At 35.9% G+C, this 16,218-nt stretch overlaps 1 protein-coding gene across 3 annotated transcripts in view; it reads left to right on the top strand.

The window, feature by feature from the left end:
- The window catches only part of LOC125261424 (adhesion G-protein coupled receptor G6-like), a 44,097-nt gene that overhangs the window by 21,379 nt on the left and 6,500 nt on the right, over nt 1-16,218 (top strand). For 2 of the 3 annotated variants that reach the window (XM_048179983.1, XM_048179982.1), the window contains exons 5-12: nt 4,755-5,108; nt 6,578-7,198; nt 11,434-11,499; nt 12,685-12,753; nt 13,494-13,553; nt 13,662-13,709; nt 13,849-13,899; nt 14,345-14,386. In XM_048179983.1, coding sequence (XP_048035940.1) covers nt 4,755-5,108; nt 6,578-7,198; nt 11,434-11,499; nt 12,685-12,753; nt 13,494-13,553; nt 13,662-13,709; nt 13,849-13,899; nt 14,345-14,386 — 1,311 coding nt within the window. The remainder of the gene's footprint in view (nt 1-4,754; nt 5,109-6,577; nt 7,199-11,433; nt 11,500-12,684; nt 12,754-13,493; nt 13,554-13,661; nt 13,710-13,848; nt 13,900-14,344; nt 14,387-16,218) is intronic. The other variant, XM_048179985.1, reaches the window with a different exon arrangement.

Genomic DNA, 16,218 nt, shown 5'->3' with positions numbered 1-16,218 from the left:
ACTTGCAATTGCAGTTATTTGCAGAGTTATCATCTTTACTGTACGTGGGTTGTGCATCGGCACAGCTCCTCAGCATGGATTAATCCAATGTTTTGAGGTGTATGTGTGAGCTGTCAGTCAATGCACCAGTGTGGATATTCACTGTACTTCGGAATTACAGATACTACGTCTTAGAAATTTAAAAAAAGTTAATCTAAAGAAATTGTTCTTAACCTCAATAAGCCATTTAATGTGCCTTAGAACTCATTCTCTTTGAAATACACATCTTTTGTAAGTACTGTGTAATCCCACATATCTGTAATGAGATGCACATTTAAAACTGGAATATAATCTAATTTCAGTCACTCCGCAATCTGAAGTCTTTTGCCTTTTACTGGTGATTCACTTGTTGTCAATGATGATTGACGTTTTGAACTTTCTTGATTACAAGCCATCAAAATTACAAGTTTAATTATTCCAGCTGCTGTAAGAGGCTACAAATGATCTGCCACCTGCAGCATCCCCACATGCAATATAGCCTACTAGGCAATAAGGCAAAGATGAACGCCGGCAAACTCATATTTCATAAAGAAACAGGCCCAAACCACTCAAATTAGAAAACATTATTACAAGGTTCCCAACTAACAATTTTTGGTTGCCAAAATGTTCCCAGAATGTTAGCTTTTGGTTCCCGGAACGTTATTCTAACGTTAATGTAATGTTCCCAGAACATTAGTTTTTGGTTTATAATAATATAATAATATGTTTAATTTATATAGCGCCTTTCCCAAGCTCAAGGACGCTTTACAGAGACAGTCGATTTACAAGAATAAAACAATCATGTTACAATTTGTCCAGTCCTAGGATAGTAATGAATGCAGTTGCATATCATTGTATGATTTCATACATAAACAGAGATACATGACATAGTAAAAGTAACAACAGAAAAGGATAGTGGCAATGGATGAAAAAACAAAGAAGAGTAAACGCAACATAAAAACACAGACAAAAAAAAAAAAAAAAAAAGTTTTTGGTTTGTATAACATTATTCTAACGTTCGCATAATGTTATTATAATGTTCCCAGAACATTCGTTTTTGGTTCCCAGAACATTATTCTAATATTAATCTAAAGTTCCCAGAACATTCGTTTTTGTTTTCCAGAACGTTATTTTTTATGGTTTGTTTTTTGTTAGCCAGGAAAGTTTTCTTAACACTCCCAGAATGTTAGTTTTGGAAACGTTATAATTAAGTTGGCTTGAAAAAGCCAACTTACTGAAATGCTTATTAAATGTATCATTATTCTTCTTCTTACTTAAATTTCCAACTCTAACTCCTCCTAGAGCTTTAACTCCACAAACTCCAAACTCGGGTCAGACCTTCAGACTGTTCTGACTTGGTGTTCTATATCTTTTCTAAGTGATCTGACTTACGGTTTTCCTAAAAATGGCTATTTAAACTCGGAAAAATTTCATTGACTTTCATTGACTTTCATTGACTGTTCAAATGAGCCAAGACTACGGAAGCCCATTAGACTCAAAAACTCAATTAGACTCAATTAAACTGCCATGCTATTGTACTGTTTAATATCTATCTACAGTATCTAACAAATAACTATCTATCCATCTAACTAATATCTATCTAACTAATAACTATCTATCGATCTAACTAATAACTATCTATCTATCTAACTAATATCTATCTATCTAACTAACTAATAACTATCTATCCATCCAACTAATATCTATCTAACTAATAACCATCTATCATCTAACTAATATCTATCTAACTAATAACCATCTATCATCTAACTAATAACTATCTATCTAACTAATAACCATCTATCATCTAACTAATATCTATCTAACTAATAACCATCTATCATCTAACTAATAACTATCTATCTAACTAATAACTATCTATCTAACTATTAACTATCTAACTAATATCTATCTAACTAACTAATAACTATCTATCTAACTAATGTCTAACTAATAACTATCTAACTAACATCTATCTATCTATCTATCTATCTAACTATTAACTATCTAACTAATATCTATATAACTAATAACTATCTATCTATCTATCTAACTAATATCTATCTATCTATCTATCTAATAACTATCTATCCATCCAACTAATATCTATCTAACTAATAACCATCTATCCATCTAACTAATATCTATCGAACTAATAACTATCTAACTATTAACTATCTAACTAATATCTATCTAATAACTATCTATCATCTAACTAATATCTAACTAAAAACTATCTATCTAACTAAGAACTATCTAACTAACATTTATCTATCTATCTATCTAATATCTATCTAACTAATATCTATCTAACTAATGACTATCTATCCATCCAACTAATATCTATCTAAATAATAACTATCCAACTAATATCTAACTAATAACTATCCAACTAATATCTATCTAATAACTATCTATCATCTAACTAATATCTAACTAAAAACTATCTATCTAACTATTAACTATCTAACTAATATCTATCTAACTAACTAATAACTATCTATCTAACTAATATCTAACTAATAACTATCTAACTAACATCTATCTATCTATCTATCTATCTATCTATCTAACTAATATCTATCTAAATAATATCTATCTATCTAATAACTATCTATCCATCCAACTAATATCTATCTAGCTAATAACTATCCAACTAATATCTATCTAACTAATATCTATCTATCTATCTATCTATCTATCTATCTAATGACTATCTAACTAATATCTATCATCTAACTAATATCTATCTAACTAATAACTATCATATATAGAAACTCCTAGCAACCTCATAGCAATACCCTAGCAACCAAACAGAGTACCCTAGCAACCATTTTGCAAAATCTATATCTCTGCATCAGAACATCATACAGACATGGGAGTTGGTTTATATTGTCAAGTTGCCTTTGGAGTGTCGTCATTGGTAGCTGGCAAGCCACTCCCTAGCAACCAAACAGAGTACCCTAGCAACCGTGTTGCAAGATCTATATCTCTGCATCAGTACATCATAAAGACATGGGGGTTGGTTTATATTGTCAAGCATCCTTTGGTGTATCATCATTGGCAGCTGCCAAGCCACTCCCTATCAACCAAACAGAATACCCTAGCAACCGTTCTGCAAGATCTATATCTCTGCATCAGAACATCGTACAGACAAGGGGTTTGGTTTATATTGTCAAGCATCCTTTGGAGTATTATCATTGGTAGCTGCCAAGCCACTCCCTAGCAACCAAACTGTACCCTAGCGACCGTTTTGCAAGATCTATATCTCTGCATCAGAACATCGTAGAGACATGGTGGGTGGCTCTTTTGACTCATGCGAACAATCTGTACTTCCAACATGCTACACATGCTAGCAGTGAATAGCTACATGCTAATATTGATTAGCTAAGTGTTAAAGTAGGCTAAGAACATGCTAATAACTCTATAAAAACTCCATAGTAACCATCTGTGACATCTATCTATCTATCTATCTATCTATCTATCTATCTATCTAAACTACAAAACTTAAACTTTCAAACTTCAAACTTTCAAACTTCAAACTTTCAAACTTCAAACTTCAAACTTTTAAAACTATTTCAAACTTCCTGGACTGGCTTTTTCAAGCCAACTTAAAGTTTGTCTTCAAACTTTTTTATCTAGTTACATTATGAAAACATTAGAATAACATACAAATGAAAAACTAACGTTCTGGGAATGTTAGATTAACTTTAGAATAACGTTCTGGGAACCAAAAACTAACGTTCTGGGAACGTTAGATTAACTTTAGAATAACGTTCTGGGAACCAAAAACTAACGTTCTAGGAACATTAAGAAAACTTGGCTAAACAAAAACAAACAAATAAAAAATTATGTTCTGGGAACGTTAGAATAACTTTAGAATAACGTTCTGGGAACCAAAAACTAACATTGCCTTATGAGAATGTTAGAATAATGTTATCCAAACCAAAAACTAACATTCCCAGAACATTAGTACTTGGTGCAGAACGTTATTGTAACGTTATTGTAACGTTAATCTAACGTTCCCAGAACATTAGTTTTTGGTTTGTATAACGTTATTCTAACATTCTCATAACAAAAAGTTTTCTTAACAGAATTACAACATTAGTTTTTGGTTTGTAAAATGTTATTTTAACATTCCCATAACTTTACTATTATAAAAGCATAAATTCAGATTGTTCATCATACAAAGTGATTGTGTCTCTTCAGAAAATTTGGACTAAACTGCTCAATTTCTATGAATTACTTTTATGATCACTTTATGAACATTTTGAAGCGTCAAAGTGGTAGTTGCGTTGACTGTCAATGGAGGGACAGAAACCTCTCAGAATTCATTAAAATATCTTTATTTGTGTTTCCAAGATGAATGAAAGTCTTATGGGCTTGGAACGACATGAGGGTGAGTAAATTGGGTGACAGAATTTCCATTTTTGAGTGAACTAAACCGTTAAAGGATTTGATTGGTGGTGTCATTCATGTGGCTACCAAACAGTTAAATCAAGAATCAATGTTGACTTTATGGGAAAATGGCTTTGGGATTCCAAAAGTAATTCAGCATATCTCGACCAGGCCGGATATCTCTTTCTCTCTCGTTCTGTCCCTGTCGATGCACTAACCCGGTGGCTGTCTAAACGCATCTTCCTGTCATCTGATTTCCCTCCTGTCCTTGGCCTCTGCTAATACCTCTGTCCTTCGGCCATGCAAGGTAAAGTGACATGTGACCTGTTTGCTTGCAGTAGCACAGAGTTGCCAGAGTAGCGTCAGCTGCAATGTGGTGCTCACCGACTCCCAGGGCTCTTTTACCTCCCCCTGCTACCCCAATGACTACCCACCCAGTCAGGCCTGCAAGTGGACCATACAGGCTCCGGCCGGCTTTATAGTGCAGATCACCTTCCTAGATTTTGAGCTCGAGGAAGCACACGGCTGCATCTATGACCGCGTCGTCATCAGCACTGGCACGAGTGATGCCAAATTTTGCAGCTCAACATCCAATGGACTAACTCTCAACTCCAGTGGGAATGTGATGGAGGTTTCCTTTAACTCAGACTTTAGTGTCCAAAAGAAAGGCTTCCATATCAGTTACAAGCAAGGTATGTTTATTACATGGCGAGCTCTGCACAGCATGTTTATTTATCTATTGTTTTATTATAAGATATTTGTTTATAATTAATGATAATTTAAATTATTAATATGTAATATTTTTGTAATAATTTATAATTAAAGTACTCTTATTGTTAATTAATTTGTATTAATTTATGCTTTGTGCACTGTTATGGTTTATGGCATGCTGTTAATTATGTTTTGCTTTGGTTTTGTGGCTTCAAAAAAAAAAAAAAAAATCCAGATAATCATTCCAGACAAGCGTGACAGCTGGAGCACAATGTTTTAATGTAGTGAATAAACATCAGACTTCATAGACAGCAGCATTATCAAGATTACAATGCTAAACTCTGTTTCATATCACAGCTGCTGCAGCATATTGCTTTGCCTTTCACTCTATCAGTATCATCTCAGTGTGTTCTTATGATCACAGTCACAAAACATTTAATCATATTAAATGATTTTTAATCAGCACTTCTCGCATTCTCTAAGTCTGAGTTATGTGATATTTCTATTCCTTATGTTCTATTTTTATTATTCTTTTTTATGTAAAGCACTTTGAATTACCACTGTGTATGAAATGTGCTATACAAATAAAATTGCCTTGCCTTGCCTTGAGTTTTCAGCCTTCAAAATCATTTTCTTAATCAAACTTTTTGTATTGTTTTCCAGGGGGGAAAAAGAGATTCATTTATTCATTTGATTGTGTAAGATGATAAGGCTTGTTTTCAGATAATATTTATTTGATGATGCAGTATGCAGTAGAAACAGTAATATTGTGAAATATTATTGCAGTTTAAAATAACTCTTTTCTATTTTAATATTTCTTAAAATATAGTGATAGATAGTGATAGCTGTGAAAATACCCATTAATACCCAGTGGCTTTTATAGAGTCTGTATTTTCTATTATCTTCCCAGTTTGAAAATGAAGCACCTTTAAGATTAATGTTTAGTGTTTCATCCTTCGATAACATTAGACATCTGGTTTTGCCAGAACGCATCACCAATATAGAGCGCAGGGATCTAATAGTGCAAAAAGAGATATATTTTTCCATTCCGAATTGGTCATGGTTTTTATATTGAGCCGGCCAACAGACACAAACTTCGGCCAATTTAAATGAAATGTGTCAGCAAATAGGACTTAAAAGAGGTGTTTTAACATGGTCAAAAGAATATGACTGTCCAGTTTGGAAGAAGTTTAATAAGCTTGTCTTAGAATGATTTCTTAATGTAATGTTCCTGACAACCTTGGATGATTTCAGACATTAATGTTTCTCTTCTTTTCTCATGTGATGAAATGTATTATAAAACAGTTACTCTGTATTAGTTGATTCACATTTGAATGTAGACGACTTGGAGATCATAAAGTGGTTCGAATTAATGGTTTTCTATTCCACAATAAATAAGTACATGCATTTGTGTCATGTTTTAAGATCTATTGGTTTTTCACTCTTGCAGTGGCAGTGGCACTGAGGAGCCAGAAGGTCACAATGCCAAAGAGCAGCAAGAATATAGCGAGAGTGTCCAATTCAATCTCCATTCCTGCTCTCACTGCGTTCACTGTGTGTTTTGAGATCGCCCGCACTGCCCAGAAGAGCACAGAGACCATCTTTACCTTGTCTGATGCTGCTGGGACATCCATTTTGGCATTTGAAAAAACAAGGAGAGGCATGGAGCTGTTCATATGTGGTTCCTACTGTTCTGTAAACAACATACTGACTAGCTCAGATATCACATCCAGCATGACGCCCATCTGCCTCACCTGGGCCAAGTCTACTGGCCGTGTGGCAGTGTACTTTGGAGGCCGCTATCAATTCAACACCTGCTCAACCTCTCAGCTTTACACCCTGCAGGGTGGGGATATCCTCCAGCTTGCAGGAAAAGGATCAAGCTCAGTCAGTGTGGATGATCAGAATTTGGATGGCTTCATTTATAATTTCCGATTGTGGGATTACGCCATGCTCTCCTCTGAGCTGTCTGCCCTCACCTGTGATGTTGTGGGTAATGTCATTGACTGGGATCATCGCTTCTGGACTATCCCGGGCAGTTACACACAGACTGACAGCACACTCAGCTGCAGTGAGTATACTGTTTTAGCTATATTTTGTGGATGCTGGTTTATGATACATTAATAATCAGGAGGTATTGGTTTGTCCACCAGTACCATTTTCTCGTAAATATTTGAGATAAATTAAGTAATAATCTTATAAAACTTCAAAACCATATCAATATAAAAATTTAAAGCTGCAGTCTGTAAGTTTTGCCTCTTTGTCGCCATCTCTGTTTAAAACTTGCAATTGCAGTTATTTGCAGAGTTATCATCTTTACTGTACGTGGGTTGTGCATCGGCACAGCTCCTCAGCATGGATTAATCCAATGTTTTGAGGTGTATGTGTGGGCTGTCAGTCAATGCACCAGTGTGGATATTCACTGTACTTCGGAATTACAGATACTACGTCTTAGAAGTTTAAAAATATTAATAAATATTAATTAATCATATTTCATAAAGAAACAGGCCCAAACCACTCAAATTAGAAAACATTATTACAAGGTTCCCAACTAACAATTTTTGGTTGCCAAAATGTTCCCAGAATGTTCCCAAAATGTTAGTTTTTGGTTCCCAGAATGTTATTCTAATGTTAATCTATCATTCCCAGAACATTCGTTTTTGGTTTATATAATAATGGGCCCTATAATACACCCGGCGCAATGCGACGCAAGGCGCAGCGCAAGTGTGTTTGCTAGTTTGCGTCCAGCGCCGTTCGCGTTTTCCCGTTCAGCGCCACGTCCTTAAATTAGTAAATGCATTTGCGCCAGTTAGTGCGCCCATGGGCGTGCTGGTCTAAAAAAGAGGTGTGTTCAGGCGCATTGCCGGCGCATTGCTATTTTAAGGAGCTGAAAATAGACTGCGCCATAGACCAACTCAAACCTGGTCTAAAGTCTAAAGTCAATGGCGCATCGCACCATAGAACTGTGACTTGCTTAATAATGTGGAACAACCTCTAAGTAGGGTTTCCACAGACATGACAAATTATTTTGTCTGAGATTGATACCAGTTATCTAAAAAGACATGGATAAATAAACAAACATTTTCTTAGAAAAACTAAAATCTGAATGTTTATTGTACTGAAATCTTACTGATATGTTAATTGCATAATAATTTGGAACGCAGTGTATAGTGGAATAAAAACAACACCTAGTCTTTTTCACTGCAAATTCAAAGGAAGCAAGACATTGTTGTCGAAATTAGTGCTGGATACCTGCGGTAATTTTGTTTTACACTTAACTAGCATGGCATATTTCGTTAATACTTCACCATTTATTCTGAAGGTATGACCGATTGTTTTTCACATTTCCATTTTCTTTAAAGTATCCTTGAAAAGGGTGTTTGACTTGTCAAACAGTGGTGGCTGTTTTGGACCTCAGCGATTTAACTTCTCCGCAATGTCGTCTGCCATTTTAAATGCGCGAGCCCTTAAATTAAAATGGATTCTGATTGGCTGTCAGTGTTTTATCATTCAACAGCTGGAAAAAAAAATGTTCTGAAAGTGATCCCAACAATATTGTTTCTCTATATAGTTATCATTATAGCTGTGGTGTGAAAAGCTGTGGTTTTATATTTAGAATGATTTTTAGAACTATGGGCCCTATTTTAACGATCTAAACGCAAAGTGTAAAGCGCACGGCGCAGGTGCACTCAGGGCGTGTCCAAATCCACTTTTGCTATTTTAACGACGGAAAAACGGTCCGTGCGCCGGGGCGCATTTTTGAAATGGGTTGTCCCTGTTCTCTTAATGAGTAATGGGCGTAACGTTCAATAAACCAATCAGAGTGTCATCTCCCATTCCCTTTAAGAGTGAGATGCGCTCGCGCCATGGCGGATTGCTATTTACATGGCGTACACGCGATGAGTCAGTTAATATATATGTGTGTGTATTGGCACGATTGTTCAATTAATTAGCCAATTTCGTTCATCATTGTAAGTAGTAATAGGCTGAATTGAAAATAGGTAGCCTAATTCTAATACACGCAATGACTATTCACCATTACATTTTTATATTTATGTACACAATAATATTCTTTTACACTGTAATCCTTTTGTTTTTAATATTTGGCATGTTTGTGTGATGGGCATCCCTGTGTGTAATAAGCAAAGTCAACGCGCACTGTGGACGCGCCCAGAGGTGCAGTTTCTACCAACGCGCTCTAACAAAAAAATATTGCGCCATTGACTTTAGACTTTAGACCAGGTTTGAGTTGGTCTATGGCGCAGTCTATTTTCAGCTCCTTAAAATAGCAATGCGCCGGCAATGCGCCGGCAATGCGCCTGAACACACCTCTTTTTTAGACCAGCACACCCATGGGCGCACTAACTGGCGCAAATGCATTTACTAATTTAAGGACGTGGTGCTGAACGGGAAAACGCGAACGGCGCCGGACGCAAACTAGCAAACACACTTGCGCTGCGCCTTGCGTCGCATTGCGCCGGGTGTATTATAGGGCCCTATATCTTTATCATTATCTTGATAGTTATCGTTCTTGGTGTGAATGGCCTTTAGTTACTAGGTTGAACTTGAGAACTGGATCTGTCTATTTCTTGAATGAATAATTTTGCCTGGTTTTGTGAACTGAGACATTCTTCATTGAGAAGATCTAAATGAGTCCTTCACAAATAAGATGCCCCTATGATATTTTAAAGGTGCTTCTTTGTCATTTTGCAGAATATTTTTAGAAATTAAGTCATGTTTAGAATTACTGAGGGTCAATGAAAATATAAATTCATTCATTTAAAAATTTTGCCATTTTGGTAGATTTTTTTTTTTTTGAGAAATTTTGGTAGGCCTGTTCCAGGGCATTTTTGCTTTTAGCTAGCATTTCTTGATCTTGACAGGAGCAGTGTAAGACCCCCTTAGCAAACTGCAGACAGTTAGACGCTGGAGCCTATGACGCATAACTATTTCCTTTGCTCAGTTACAACCAGCTGTGCTTGTGATGTTGGCATGAAGTCAAGAGGCCTGTGAAGTTAAGGCCGGAGCAAAACTAATGCTGTCACTAATAAGCATGCTTTTAAGACGCTACCCTCCCCTCTCTTTCCATTGGCTACTCATGTGGTTCCCTCTCATCCTTTGACAAGACCAGTGGGGGACGGCGATCCCACCTTGCATGGAAACGCACTGGAGGAGCCCATCCTTAGATCAGCTCTGTGTTTTTTTTCCCACAACCTGCCTTTTAACGCAGAACTTCAAGATGATCAGAGACTCAGTGCTATAATGCTAGACAGCCGCTGCAATGTGACGTCTCCGTTAATATTTTTAAGAGCTCTTTTCCTGCTACTTCATTCCTATGAGGTGCTATGGATTACTTCCTCTGTGTAGTTTGACACCTGAATCAAATCATTTAGGAGTTTTTCCACAAATGCCTTGTCTTCAGAGCTTAAGTCAGATTTATATTGTATTAGAAAATGTCAAAATAATCAGCTTTTTTGATTACATTTCAAAACTCAAAATCTTCAGTCATCAAGACACTGAAAATGTGAAAAAAAAAAAAAAAAAAAAAATGAAAGCCTTCAAAATCTTGGTCTGTGCAAATGGTTTATTGACTGAACTTTTGGTCAGTGCGGTATGCTCAGACATGCTCTGATGAGGACTGCATTGATTAAAGCTTAACCAATAGATTTGCATTGCAAGTTGAGTTTTTCCTTTTGCAGATTGCTTGGCTTTTAAAATATGTTCAAGATTGGGTGTTGCTTCATGCATTCAAGCGTGTTGTTTAGACAGTCAGAAACTAGCAGATGAATTGGAAAGATCTCAAAAGCAAAACAAGATACAATTTGGTATTTCACACATCCCTAATGGATTTGTGTTGAAAAAAGATGGCACTCCTGGGCCTGGATCAAACCAGCCAGTAGAACATTTCTGTCATTCAGCTGTGGCGAATTACTAAATTCCACCTTTGAGTAGCTGATGTTCAAGTTTCAGCTTGGACATTTTGAGGTCACATTCTATTGTCAAAGCCCAGAGGAGTGCTGGGAAATCTATGACACTTTTTTAATCCAATTTTTGTTCTAAGTTAGACTTGAAATTTTATTTATGGACGTAAAAAAGAAAGAAAAAATATTTTCACAGTGTTTTAAGTCTGCCCACTTGATTAATTTTTGATATATTTTTGTGTCTTTGTACATTATGTCAGTAGATTTTATATATATTATAGATATTTTTATAGATTTAGTTTTAGTTTCACTTGAGAATTTTGTTTGTTTTTCAAACATGTAATTATTTATAAAATGTCAAATGTTATTTTCAAATCTTTCATAGGCACTGCCATAGCAACTCTTTCCCCGGAAACCCTAGGTTGTGCCTCCCCCGGACTTGGCTGCCCAGGTAGGAAGAGAAATATCCTTATTAACTTTTAATGCTGAACACATTTTCAAAAATGTATTTTCTCCCTGGATAATTAGTTGACCCATTATAAAAAGTTCTCATCAAAGCACTTTTTTATTGCATCTATACAACTTTGCTAATTAAAAATATTAATTTGTGTCTTATTGATTTCATTTATTATTTTTTAAAACTAATGTATTAAAAAAACTTTCCTGAGAAATGAAATATAATACTTAATTTGCAAGTCTTAGACCTTTAGTTTTGTGTAAGCATGCCAAACAAAAACAGCTTGCCTTCCGCTCATTAAGACTCCCCTAAACTGAACCGGTGGCCAATAAATGTCCATCATCGGTAGGGAGCCATGAGAATCCTCAGGCTTAATGTTCTCAAGTAATTTCCATTAAAGGTCATTGTCCTATTTTAACCATTTTGCTTCTTTCCCACTGGTCTACTAAAATTTCTTTGCATCATATTTATTCCCAAAAATGGCACATTCATGCCTGGAGATTGTAGTCTTCTTTCAATAAAGTTAGTCTTCTAGGTTTAGATATGTTTTGTTAACCTTTTCTTCTCATCATTGAACTATATTTTCATAGTTTTTGTTGTTGTTTTGTTTTGCCTACAGTATATCATGGAGCTAAAACATCTTGCAGAGAAATCTATATTAGTTTATCAGTGTATATAAAGTAAGAAGTTTCTGCGCATATCTCTTTTTTGGGGGTTAGGCAATCACAGGTAATTGCCTCCTCGAAATTCCATGATGATTAATTAACTTAACTGGCTGTCCTATTGAGGGGAAAAAAGCATAGGTGAAAAAAGACAGATTGACCTGTGTATTTCTAATGATACACAATGTAGTATTCAGTGTCCTGGGTAGAAAATGACTAGTAACAGATAGAAAATTGTGAGGAAAACTAGGAACTAGCAGGAGAAATCTCCTTTTCAGCACATTGTTAGAATATGATAAAGGCAATGAAACTTTTAAGCAAGGGCAAGTAAAAAACTGTTAAATAATTTAGAAAATGCCAGATTTTTATTTCTGGATTTTTTTTTTTTTTCCCATATTCATTAGTTGCTTGTGATTCACACAACTGTTCATTTGCTCCACAAGTTGTTCTTGCTTTTTTGGTTTCATTCTAACCTCCATTTAATGCCACTGTGCCCTTCTTCCATCCCTGCCACCAGCAACATTAACTGTTACCACCGCATCCATTGCCACCACTAACATGATTCCTACTAATGCAACAACCCACGGTAGCGTTCACCTCTGCCTTCTCATCATTTTATGCCTGTGTTCCTTTTGTTTCATGAGGGTAATGTCTTTTGCCTAATGCAGAGCAGGTGGTGTCAACTTATTTGGAGAATATCCTTATTAGCTGCGAAAGTAATGTTCCATTTAGAAATAGAGGATGTTTTATTAATGCCAGTGGAATTGTTCCAGAATATTTAATGACTTTTAAAATGTTTGAAAGTAGATTTGAAATAATGCCAAAGAGAATGGTTGCTTTATATGGCACATAATGTTTTTTATTTAATCCTGCAGGATTGTTTTAAAGTAAATCTGTCTGGTTGAAATGCTAAATCTGTCACATCATTGTAGTTTACAGGTGATTTAAAAGTTTGTAAGCAGTATTAATTCCTGTTTAAATGGTTCTGGCATCAAATAATGTAGTAACAATTCAGTTGATTTTCTTCATTTAAATATATGCCAAACGAGGCAGATTACTTTGTATAACAAGGTGTAGTTTACCCAAAAATGACAATTTTGTCATCATTTATTCATCCATATAATGTTTAAAAGATGACAGAAATTTTGGCCTAAGGCATCTATCAAATAATTCATAATTTTTTTAACCACATATTCCTAGTTAAATGTATATCTACATTTTTAAATTAATGTTATGAAGCGAATGACCCAGTAGATTTATTCGTTATTGAACTTTAAATTGGATGCATGTCAGTAGAGCTCATTATCTCTCTATTTTCTTCTTTAGCTATTACTACTACTCTTTCATACACAACTACTTCTAGCATGCCTCTAACCACAGCTTCTGGTAAGCAAATATCTAGGTTTCATATTGTTTTATATTTCGTTTAATGAGGTATGATAAATACCCTCACTAATACATGTGTGTTGCTCTGCCACTTTATACCAACACTAGTTCTATTCACACCCACCACTAGTACTAAAACAACAACTACAACTACTGGTAAGCTAACATTTACTGAATAACCAATTTCTTTTCATTTTCATTTACCTTTTCAGCCATTAATATACATTTATGCTGTTTCATATTGCTATACTAACCAAACTTTTAACATTGTCATGTCTGTGTGTGCCATCATTAGTACCAACTACATCACCTTTAATCCAATCTAACCCACTACTCATCAACCCTGGTAAGATATCACTTCTGCAAAAGATATATGATCAAATATCAATTTTATTACCCCAAATGTTTAATATTGCCTATAATCTGCTTTTAGATCTATTTGATTGTGTTTGCCAGTGTTTCTAATTATTCCTGATTAACAGATTTACCTTTATTTAATATACTGTAAGACTAGATATATGTAAAATAAAAAATGAAAAATTTAAAAAAAGCATTTCAACAATTAATGTGCTGTTTATATTTTTATAATTTTTTTCAATTGAATAAAATAATGGCAAAGTTTTGGCAAATACCTTTTACTGTAAGAAATTCAAAAATAAACAAAAATGATCAATCAATATAAAGAAAATGCATGCCGGTATAAGGACCCTTGTTTGATGTCCTCATGCATAACTATTTGTTCATTTACCTAAAGCATTCATCACTCACTTAATCCATTCCTTCATCTGCAGCTGCTGCTACTAACTCACCTCTGTCCAACAGCAAAACCAATGGTAAGACAAACCTGTTATCTCACATCATACATGGCTTGCTTGTGCTAGGGGATGTCACTGCTAAACTTTCATTTGTATGGGCAAAATGGGAGCGGCTAGCTTGTCCTAAATAGAAATGGGATTTAAAAGATTGGTTTATTACTTTATTTCTGGGTGCAGATTAAAGGTTTCACCTCTTCTTTTATATATATATATATATTTATCTAATATTACCTTAATTATCTACTAGAATGTTAAAGAATATATTTGTATTAATAAACACCTTTCTAACTCCATTTTGTCAAGTGTCTGCTGTGTTTAGCTTAGCTTAAATATGTGAATTTGTTTTTGTTTTTTGTTTTTTAGACTTCTACTTCCTGTATGGATCTATCAAAATCTTGAAAGCTTTTTGTATTTTTGTATTTTTTTTTTCCAGGTCATAGCAGTCTTTAAACACTTATCTTCCCTCTTCTCTTGCATATTCTTAAATTCCCTAAATGTGTTCAGCTAAAACCTTTCCTGGCAGCTATTACAGTTCTCTACCGTTCTCTTACTCTTTAGCAAAGCATGATGAATGAATCCCACTGGCTGAAAACATCCACTATGGCCTCTGTTGCCAAGAAAACAGACTCTACAAGCATGAGGCCAGCCTATTCCGAGGTGAAGCCTCCATGGCAACCAGATGCTCACAATCAGAGTGAAGACTTTGAGTCTTTCCAGGTGGCGTCACTCAGTAATCATAAGAATAAGCCGCTAGCTCCCCAACTGGTCCTGAGCGATAGTGACAAGAACAGCACAGAGATACTTGATTACCAATCTGGTTTTGGCCCAGAGGCGTTTTTTTACGACATTGACTTGGATGATGATGTCTTCAGCCTTTTTGACTTTGATTCCACCTACTCCCTGGATGAAAGCTTGGCCACTGCCATCCAGGGGCAGACTGGCCATCTGTGTGATCTTGAGAATCACAGAACGGCCGGTACTCCAGGACGGCCGGCGGGCCGGCCCACCACCCGCCACGCACGCAGTCATCACCTGCTTTTTTCCCCACTAATCTGTTTCACACTCCAGTACTGTAGGTGGCAGCAATGCACCTTTAAGTTGGATGCCAGCTGCACTGGCCGTGGCCGCCAAGTAAGGAGAAGAAGAAGTGGAAGAGTAGGAAGAAACCAACAGCAAAGACGTTAGATAGAAGCATAGAAACAAACAAACAATATGCATAACACGGCCACGGGTTCAGCCAGAGGGACTGCAGTGTGTTGAAACCTCCATTTCTATATGAGTATTCAAGTTAATCAAGAATAATATGCTTTTAACACAACATCTAGTCAACATCAGTGCTATTGCTATAATTTGGATGGTATAGTATCATTAGCCACAATTAAAGTCTTGTGACACTCATGCCAGGCATTGTTGTTGTCGAGTTTCCGCGCGCCGATTGCTTTGGGCCGGGCCTAGTCAAAGTCCAGGGCCGTTTTTTAGTCCCAGTCCGTCCCTGCTGCCATCCCCCATAACATGTCTTTCTTAGATGTAGAAAGTGTGCCTACTGTCAACACCTCGACGTTTGGACCTGTGAGACAGGCTGTTAGCAAACACGAACATTTACACAGTCAGTCAGAGGTGTGGACTCGAGTCATGTGACTTGGACTCGAGTCAGACTCGAGTCATGAATTTGATGACTTCAGACTCGACTCGACAAAATGTACAAAGACTTGCAACTCGACTTGGACTTTAACATCAATGACTCATGACTTCACTTGGACTTGCGCCTTTTGACTCGAGAAGACTTGCTACTTCCCATGAAAACCTGTGGAAAAAAATGTTCACACGGCCGCGCCGCTCTCAGTGTATCT

The sequence above is a fragment of the Megalobrama amblycephala genome, unplaced genomic scaffold, assembly GCF_018812025.1.
Source record: "Megalobrama amblycephala isolate DHTTF-2021 unplaced genomic scaffold, ASM1881202v1 scaffold414, whole genome shotgun sequence".
Taxonomy (NCBI): Eukaryota; Metazoa; Chordata; class Actinopteri; order Cypriniformes; family Xenocyprididae; genus Megalobrama; species Megalobrama amblycephala.
This window is presented reverse-complemented; position numbering and strand designations above follow the sequence as displayed.